At 42.1% G+C, this 9,872-nt stretch overlaps 1 protein-coding gene across 1 annotated transcript; it reads left to right on the forward strand.

Moving 5' to 3' along the window:
* The first annotated feature begins 1,274 nt into the window (after nucleotides 1-1,274).
* Nucleotides 1,275-8,668, forward strand: slc16a13 (solute carrier family 16 member 13). The gene is made up of 5 exons (XM_085451233.1): nucleotides 1,275-1,862; nucleotides 2,116-2,259; nucleotides 3,553-3,809; nucleotides 3,991-4,519; nucleotides 5,346-8,668. The coding sequence occupies exons 1-5, from the start codon at nucleotides 1,541-1,543 to the stop codon at nucleotides 5,597-5,599; spliced, it is 1,506 nt and encodes a 501-aa protein (XP_085307359.1). The 5' UTR covers nucleotides 1,275-1,540; the 3' UTR covers nucleotides 5,600-8,668.
* Nucleotides 8,669-9,872: the final 1,204 nt, after the last annotated feature.

Raw genomic sequence — 9,872 nt, forward strand, 5'->3', positions numbered from 1 at the left:
ATGGAACCTTGGGGAACTCCACATGTGATACTTGTCTGCTCAGTTACCTATTGATACAAAGTATTTCCTGTTTTCTAAGTATGTTTTGAACCAGTTTAGTACAGTTCCTGAAAGACCTGCCCAGTTCTCCAGTCGTTTGAGTAATATGTTGTGGTCAACTGTATCAAATGCTGCACTGAGATCCAGTAAAACTAAGACTGACATTTTTCCACTGTCTGTATTCAGACATATGTCATTAAACACTTTGGTCAGAGAGGTTTCAGTGCTGTGGTTCTGTCTAAAACCTGACTGGAAGGCATCGTAGCAGTTGTTCTGTTTTAAGAAGTAATTGAGCTGTTGAGAAACTGCTTTTTCAATGATCTTACTTAAAAATGGGAGATTTGAGATCGGCCTGTAGTTGTTCATTTGTGTCTTGTCAAGATTGTCCTTTTTCAGTATAGGTTTGATTACAGCAGTTTTTAGTGGTTTTGGAAACACACCTGATAATAAAGAAAAGTTGACGATCTGTAACAGGTCTGACTCTAAAGTCTTTGAGACCTTTTTGAAAAAACTTGTTGGCAGGACATCTAAACAGCAAGAGGAGGAGTTCAGTAAAACAAAGGGCTGAAGAAACAGTTGGAGCAGATGTGGAAGGTAAAGTTGAAAAGGGTCCCAGTGATAATGGGAGCATTAGGAGCTGTAACCCAGAGTTGCAGCAGATTCCAGGAACAACATCTCGGCATCAGAGCTCCATGTGGAAGAGTGCAGTCTTGGGGTGTGAAGGAGATTTTGCATATATATGTGTGAGCTGATGACTCACGTGGAAGAGGAAGTAGTTTTCAGGGAGATAAATGGCTGACAGCTGAACAGAAACCAGAAAAACGAAAGTGAAAATGTGGGAAATAACACATCATAGAAAGTCATTAACAGCATCACAATGGCTGTAGTGGCTCACAAGCTTTTCTTCATAAAGTTAAAGAGATACTGATACTTTACAGATATGTATTTACCCTTTTTAATACTCTGCAAGTTACCTTTTTATTCATTGTGTTTGACACTGCATCCATAGTGTGATGATTGTTTACAATACTTGTCACTAATCATGAATAAAAGCCTCTGTTTAACTTGTATGTAAATCTGGGTCAAAAGACTGTGCAGAATGAGTATTACCCATTTTATGACTTTTTATAGCTGTGAATGTTTAACGAGTATGACCCAGATTGAGGTCAGCTGATAAGTCAAAGTCAAACAAAACATCGTAATTTATGGTTAGAATAAATAAACAGAGCTGCTTTGTAAATCATTCATAATTTATAAAGAGATGCAACACCGTTAAACTCTGAGTTATGTTGACACACTCAGACTTGCACCATGTTCCCCTCTGGCAGTGAAATATGATTTATCATTGATCAAAACCAGTGAGCGTGTAAATATTTGATCAGAGCTGATGTATGAACACTTCAGCGGTTACTGTCACCTCTCACCTATATTTTCTTGTCAAATGAAGACCTGCAGCTGAGTCAACCAGACCATTTATTGGCCTGTGGGAAGTTAATCAATTATGGCTTTTGAGAATCACAGACAGGATCTGAGACTTGTTCTGCACTCATTCATTGTTCTCCTCACCTGCATTTCAGATAACTCTCCTTTGGAAATGACCAACATAAAGTCCAAATCGCAGAGCCAGAGCGATGAGGCCGAGGGCCCGGATGGAGGCTGGGGCTGGGTGCTGGTTGTCGCCATGTTTGTCAGCTCGAGCCTCGTGTTCGGCCTGATGCGGAGCCTGGGCATCTTCTTTGTGGAGTTCGTTCAGTACTTCGAGGAGAGCGCCCAGGCCATCTCCTGGATCTCGTCCACCGGCCTGGCAGCTCAGCAGTTCTTCAGTGAGTCATTGATGTTTGTGGAAGTGTGAGTGTGCAGTTTGTAGTATTACAGGTGACAACTGTACAGTAATTATTTTTCTTTCTTAATGCATTAAAACAGTTATGGTGAGACTAAAGGGTAAATACAGACTACTACAGGATGCATATGTGACCCTGTTTGGATTAAGGTCTTTCAACCTTAAATCTTCTAAAGGGGGGAAAAGGTTGATATAGTTATAAATAAATGATGTAAATGTGTTTGCTTGTTCTGCAGGTCCACTGGCCGCTGCACTGTGTAATGCTTACAATCCCAGAGTGGTGGTGATGACGGGAGGCTTTCTGGCCGGGCTCGGCCTCACACTTGCCTCGCAGTCCACCTGTCTCGTACACCTCTACCTCACGATGGGAGTAATTTCAGGTAACGTGTATTAGAGTTTTAAACCACCAGTTTTAGCCCGCTTTAGCTCCTGTTTTTTGGCACATCCAGTGAAAAGCATCGGTACACAGCTGTAGCACTTTCAACTTTAACTTACAGTTAGGGTTAGCTGGGTGTCACAATGTTACGGTAAAAATGTTAAAAATACTTAATTCAGTGCCAGCAGTCATAATTAAACTCACTTTTTAAAGAAAGATGACTTCTGCACATCGTGCAGAAACAAGATTCCGTTCAGTTCAGTTCTGCTTTATTTATACAGCACCAAGTCACAACAACGGTTATCCCAAGGTGCTTTATTTTGAATGTAAAGACCCTACAACAATACAGAGAAAACCCCAACAATCAGATGATCCCCTATGAGCAAGCACTTGGCGACAGTAGGAAGGAAAAAAAACCCTTAAAAAGGAAGAAACCTCCCACAGAACGAGGCTCAAGGAGGGACACCCATCTGCTTTGCTTTTCTGGGCGTGAGGGGAGGGAGGCGGAACAAAACCATGCTGTGGAAGAGAGCCAGAGATGAATAATAATTCACAAAAAGACAAAATACAAGTCAGAATGACTCAGACACAGGTAAATGTTCAAAATGAACACGCTGCACTGCTGAACTCATTTCAAGCCGTGTGACAAAAAGCACAAAACTGCATCTGAGACGTGACATCACAGACGAGCAGCAGGTGTATTTCAGGCGTGAGTCACTCACACAGGTGCAACTACACTCTTGTTACGCTGCAGAGTGTAGTTGTTTTCAGTTATTGCTGCTTCTATGCATGCCATGAGCTAACTGTCCCCCCTCACTACACCGTCACCAACAGATCTGCTTTAAGTTTGGTGCTTCAAGATGTTTTGTACACACACCGTGTACTGCATACATCAGTGGTATTATTTTGTACTATTTACCTTGTGCACTTTGCCAGTGTTCTTCTACTCGTGTTGTGGTGTTCACGCTCATTTGATATGATAGTGCATCCACCCAGTTTCCCGCACTCATCAGAGGAAGAGCGCAAAAAATAGATTTTTGTTTTCCAAGTCAGGTGATGGGTCAGAGAAACATTTTTATTCCACATTTACAATATGTTAAGTTGTGTCTCCCATCTGCGGAGCCTGAGGTTGTCTTACAGCTTTGTAACATTTACTGACCGAAAGTAGGATTTTCTTTTCTTTTTCTTTTTTTTTTCCAGGGTTTAAAGAGGGTTTTAACAGTTAACCGATTAACTCGTAAAGTAGTGAACTGCTCGCTTGCCTCTCATGGTGTACTTTGCTCGCTTTGTGCTCCAGGTTTTGGATGGGGGATGGTCTTCACTCCCATGGTGGCCACAGTCATGGCTAATTTCACTCGCCGGCGTGCCCTGGCTCTGGGACTGGGGTTCTCCAGCATCGGCCTCTCCTCCTTCGCTTTCAACCCGCTCTTTCAGCTGCTGGTGGAGACGTACGCCTGGCGAGGGGCCCTGCTGATCCTGGGGGCTCTCAGCCTCAACATTGTACCCTGCGGGGCGCTGATCCGTCCGCAGCAGCGCTCTAAAGCACCGGCAAAGGTAGAACAGAAGGAGGAGCAAGGCAGTGGTCTGGTTTAAGTAAAAATGTCTCTCTCAGAGAGGAATATCATAATGTTCTCTGTCATAACCATCAGGACAGAAGAGTAAAGTTTCTTTCTCACTGACTTTGGAGCGATATGTAAAGATAAAGCTCAGACTTTCCTTGTTTCCTCTCCTGCAGGTGGATTCAGAGACAAAGTCATGTGCGTCCATGCTGCGGCGCATCGCCTCTTACCTGGAGCTGTCCCTGCTGACTGAGAGGCCCTATCTCACTTACACTTTGGGCGTTACTCTGTTTAACGTCGGCTACTTCGTGCCTTACTTCCACCTGGTGGCCCACAGTCGCCAAGTTGGCTTCTCAGAGTACCAAGCTGCCTTCATTATGTCAGCTGCAGGTGCTTCGGACATTTTGGGGCGCGTAGTGTCGGGCTGGTTCTCCGACCTGGGCCACTTTCGGGTTGTTCATTTACTGACCTTGTGGACAGGCCTAGCAGGAGTGTTTATCATGCTGCTGCCAGTGAGCTCCATGTCTGGCTCCTACGCCGCTCTGATGGTGATCAGCCTGCTTTATGGCTTCTGCTCTGGGGCTTTGACCTCCGTTGTTTTTGCAGTGGTGCCCATGATTGTGGGCGTGGAGCGCACGATGGGGGCACTCGGACTGCTGCAGCTCATCGAGAGTGGTGCTGGACTTCTGGGGACTCCTTTGTCAGGTAGGTGTGCATTAAAGCTGCTGAGATAAAGCCAGCTTATAACAAAAATGACTCCATTGTAGCTTTAGTTTGAAAAGAATCTATCTAAAGTGACCTAAATCAGCCCAAAATACAACACACTGAATGTGGTGCTGTCATAAGCTTGGATAACTGCTCTTATAAAAGGCAGACACCTTGTCTGCACACCTGCTACTTTTTAGATCACTTTGTGGCATTTTACTGTTAACCTCAAACCTGTGCAGAGAGCAAAAATCAAGTTTTGTGAAGCCGATCCGACTTTCACTTTTAAAAATCATCACTGGACGTGCGAGCTGCGTCACCTCAGTTTTTGGTTAGTGTCACCAGAATCATTCTTTCTCCACATTCAACCCAAAGCAGAAAGCTTTGACAATAAAAAATGAGCTGTCAGTAACTGATTGACCTGTTTCTGTTTTATGTTAATTTCAAAGCATGTAAAAAAGAGTTTAACACAAAAATGAACCCTTTTACAGATCAAATGTCTGATCTTAGGTTTCCTGCCACATTTTTTCCACTTTAACTGTCTGCACTGTTAGAGGTCACTGGATTCAAGGCAGAAAAATGAATGAGCTGTTCAGAAGCTCTTATTTTACCCTACAAGGCTTCTTTTTTACTAGTATTCAATGATTAAACGTGTGATTTTGCAGAGCTTTATCAGGGCTTCATATTTTTTTAAACACTGCAGTGTTTTCCTTTAATCGACATGAGGCCGATATTGTGCACTTCAGTTTATCCCTCAGTCTTTCATCATCTCATTCTCAGTTTTACGGTTTCTTACATTTCAAGTAATATCCAGGTTTTCTTTCAGGATTCCTGAAGGACGTCACAGGAAACTACATCGCCTCCTTCATGGTGGCCGGCTCCTTCCTCGTCCTCGGTATGCTGACCATGACCACCCTGCCTCGCTTTTTCTCCTGTACTGATCCACCGCCTCCTCAAAGACGTTCCCTCGATGCCAAAGAGAAAGTTTTGGATTTAGAGCTGGAGCAGATGAATAGTTCGCCCTCTGACAAAAAACACACAGTGGAGTCGAATGATCCAGCAAACCCAAAACTGTGTTAGTAGATAGAGCCTTGCACATTCTGAGCACACAATCAAATTGCATCCTGTTGCACACCTCCGTGAGCAACGATGTATTCATGTCATACCTCAGAGACTCAGTGAAAGATGAAGCTTCCTGTGAAACTCGTAGCAGCTGTAAGGGAGCGGCGAGCTCCTCCCTCTGTTACAAATACGAACCTCAGTTTAATGCTGGAGCCAGAACCTTCTGCCTTAAAGAAAACTGGACATTTTTTAAATAATTCACGTGACTGTTTTTGACATGTGACATGCAAAGTGAGGTGCTGTTGTTTTTTAATTAATCAATTTTTATTATTATTTTTTTTGTTCATGTGAACATGAAACCTGAGTCTGACTTTTCTGCCGAAGACTGGCCAGGATCTTTTATATTTGCACACACATTCTTTGAATGTGGCACAGCTCGAAAATTAAGCAAATGCTTGATCATCACAGCTCAGTTGAGTAACAACTCAGTTAAACTTCAGGGACGTCGGTCCGTGCTGTCAAGAAGCATCCATGAGTCCATTTCACCTGCTTTAATACAAATGAAATCATGCTCTCATTTTCCCTCCTGACCTGCTCGTGTCATTGTTGGTAGAACGAGTGTGCAACTGCAGCCAGTTCAGCTTCCACAGGTTTGCAGAGTCCCCCAGCACAGTCTGAAGGGAGATACCAGGAGACAGGCTGTTACTTGAGGAGAGCTGAAGGCGAGCACTGCCAGAGCTACAAAAATGACCTAATGTATGATAAGGACCGAAGCAAAAAGCAACACTAGAGAAAAGTCAGGAGGGAGCGAGCAGTGGTCCTTTTTTTTTTTTTTTTTTTTTTTTTTTTTTTAATGGGGTTGTTTCCTCTGCAGAGCATCTGTCGTCACTTTGGTTTACGTTAGAGCAGGTGAAGGGATTCAGTGGTTTCTCCTTCCTCTGGACAAATAGATACACCTGAACTTTACCTGAATTCGTGTTAGACACCGATGGTCGAGTGCTCTCCTCATTTATTATTTTGGTGTAGATACCCTCCATAAAGTGAGTCACTTTTTTAAATTTTGCACCATCAATTCATACACTTTTACTAGCTTGGCATGACAGGACTAATGTGTGAAACGTTAGCTCTCTGACCTGATCTGCACGTGACAATGTTTTAATTCGGAGAAGCCCAGTGAATTGAGCTTAAAACCAGTGGCACACTGGTTTTGGTCGAGTTACTGACAGGTCCTGTGAAAGCTTTTTCAAGGTTATTATAGTTAATTAATACTAAACCTATGCATGGCAAAAACTTGCATCACTTCAGTCTGAGAAGCAGCCTCCACATTAAGGCTGGAGTCTAAAAATTATTCTGAAACTGATTTTGAAAAAACTAAAATAACATTTTTAAACAAGAAATTAAACAAAATAAATTTCAGCTTGTTGAATAGGATATGAAACTAATGTAAAAACGCTACAATACATGTGTTTTTTGGACTTTTTATATTCTTAACCCTGTCGTGCCAAGTGTATCACACATGAGCTGATGTATGAGTTTGTAACACTTCTATATCGTTGTCATCATCAACATTAAAAGCTTAATTAAATTGCACAGTAGATTTTTAACCTATAAGATGCAAAAAATCCCAAATGTAGCAACTATAGTACAAATTTTGTATTTAATTAAAGCGTTTCGTAAGGTTCAATAAGCTCTCGATTTTCAAAAAAATATAAGAATTTTCTAGCGATTACTTTGTGGTTTAAGCTTTAAAGGGTTACATTTTTAAAGTTCTTCAGACATACAATATCTCACAATCATATGTGAGCCTCTGCTGGCTCAAAGATGAGGTAAACCACAGTGTCAGCTGGTCTGGGTAAAAGAATTTGTACTTTAGATGCTGACTGGTTATGATGCTTCAAATTTAAAGGCGTGTTAAACACACATACACGCTCCAAAATTAGGAGAACAAATTTAACGACTGCAGTGGCTGTTTTTCAGGTCTACGCTGATGGTGATTTACTGCTGCCTGCAAATGCCTGATTTATGGTTGTAATCTGTTGAAGCGGATGTTTGGATATAAAAACCGCAGCATGTCCTGTCCTGTTAACACTGATTTATTATGAGCTCGGCTAAATGAGCTACTCGTGGCGACTCTGAACCTCAGGAATTCCTCTTCCCACCGCTGCGTTTTGTTGCACAGCAGGAACACAAGACTGTGTTTTCTCAGTTGCGTTTTCCTGATGACACCGTCGCCTTTTTTCCTCGAGCACTTTGTACTTTGCTGACCGTAAACTAGAGCAGGCTTTGTAAACCAGACGTGTTTGGTTTGGAGAGCAGCTGGATGGTTGCCATGTTTGAAAGAAGAGCATGACTGGATCACTGTGACCTGCTGATCATTAGCACACTTACTTACTTTAAAGGTGTTGCAATGCAAAAAGCAGGTGGTCTGTGCTGAACAGCTTCTTCTTAGTGTTCTTCCTCAACTGTCTGTGACTCTGGAGTAAATTTACCTTGTCAGTTACCTGCAAACTGTCAGTGATTGTCTTCTTTATTATTATTTTTTAAAGCAAACGTATTTTCTTTCGGTTTATTTCAGTCTTTTCCTTATCAGACAGATCTTCACAGAGATTGTTTTCATCTAAAACGGCTGCAGGATGATGCTGCCCTCTGCTGGGCTTTTGACAGAGATACAAACCGTATTCATCTTCTTTAACCACCTAAGACCTGAACTCTTCCACAGCATGCATTTTTAATTTCTCTTTGATATTTGGGCTGATTGGGACCTGATGAATGTAAAAACAAAGAATTACCAGATTTTTTTTTTTAACCTAATTTTTGTTTCTAAGAAAAATGAGAGCCGCATATGAGGATATTTGTTTAAAATTTCGATAGAACAGTAGCAGTATAATGTCCTTGTAAGTGGATATCAGGCCCTTGTAGAGCAACATTTAGTATTTTGGTCTAAATAACCCAAAATGTGATGTCCACATATGTGGACGCCAGGTCCTAGGAGGTTAAAGGGAACCTCTTATGCTTTTCTTTATTTTCTCTCATATACTGTCACAATGTTGTGTGCTTATATTAAAGATGGCTGCGTACTCGCTGCTAGTGCTGGGTCTGACTCCATTCTTCTCTCATTTATTCTTCTGTCCCATCACATCCCAAAGGCCCTGTACTGGATTGAGATCAGGTGAGTGTGGAGGATATTTGAGTAAATGATGCTCTGCTTGTACAAAGGGGCCCAAGAAAATATCCCCCACATTATTACACCACCGGCTTGACCATTTTTTTTGTGGATAGATCCATGCTTTCATGCTGCTAACACCACATTCTGACCCTGCCATCTGAACAATCTGTTCAGATTGACAACTGTTTCCGATCTTTTATTGTCCAGTTTTAGTGAGTCAGCTTCCTGTTCTTACTTGACGCGAGTGATATTTGATGTGGTCTTCTGCTGCCTCTGCTTCAGTTTTGGAAATGGTTTTCTGCATACTTTGGTTTTAACACGTTTATTTGAGCTACTGTTGCTTTTCTATCAGCTTAAACCAGTCTGGCCATTCTCTTCTGACCTCAAATATCAACAAGATGTTTTCCACCAGAGAACTGCTGCTCACTGGATATTTCATCATTTTTTCCAGACCATTCTCTGTAAACCCTACAGATGGTCGTGTGGGGAAATCCCAGCAGATCAGTAGTTTCTGAAATGCTCTGACCAACAACCATAACACATTCAGTCACTTCAATCCTCTTCATTCTGATGCTCAGTTTGAACTTCAGCAGGTCACCTTTACCCTGTTTTACATCCTTAAATGCACTGAGATGCTGCCATATGATTGGCTGACTAGATATTTGTGCTAATAAGCAGTTGATCAGGTATACCTACTTAAGTGGCTGGTTACTGTCTATAAACACTTCAGACTGCTCTATACACTCTGTTGCAGGCATGTTTTTTTTTTCTACTCTTGGTTTAATACAGTGGTTCTTAACCTGGGTTCGATCCAACCCTAGGGGTTCGGCAGAGCCTCCGCCGTGACATGCACGGCTCATTTTGTGCACCAGTAAAAAACATGAGTGTCTTGAATTTGAAAAAAATCATATTTTATTTTTCACTAAAGAGGGGTTCAGTGACTGCACATATGAAACTGGTGGGGTTCGGTACCTCCAACAAGGTTAAGAACCCCTGGTTTAATACAATGTCAGAGAAAGCAGACATACCCAATACTGATGCTCTTAAGCACAGCAGCTCCATCTGTGAGCACCACCAGTGGAGCTACATGCTCTTGTGTTTGCCAATCAGAAGAAAGCTGGATGA

The sequence above is a fragment of the Copadichromis virginalis genome, linkage group LG3 (assembly GCF_057382275.1).
Source record: "Copadichromis virginalis isolate Kocher_CV1m ecotype Utaka linkage group LG3, C_Virginalis_male_GT1.1, whole genome shotgun sequence".
NCBI lineage: Eukaryota > Metazoa > Chordata > Actinopteri > Cichliformes > Cichlidae > Copadichromis > Copadichromis virginalis.

Bases quoted from the DNA above. Each gene is read 5' to 3' on its own strand.
- slc16a13 (XM_085451233.1), top strand. From the start codon at position 1,541: ATGGCTTTTGAGAATCACAGACAGGATCTGAGACTTGTTCTGCACTCA. The intron at 3,810-3,990 runs GTAGAACAGAAG...CCTCTCCTGCAG, and splicing joins GCTCTAAAGCACCGGCAAAG to GTGGATTCAGAGACAAAGTC. The intron at 4,520-5,345 runs GTAGGTGTGCAT...GTTTTCTTTCAG, and splicing joins TCTGGGGACTCCTTTGTCAG to GATTCCTGAAGGACGTCACA.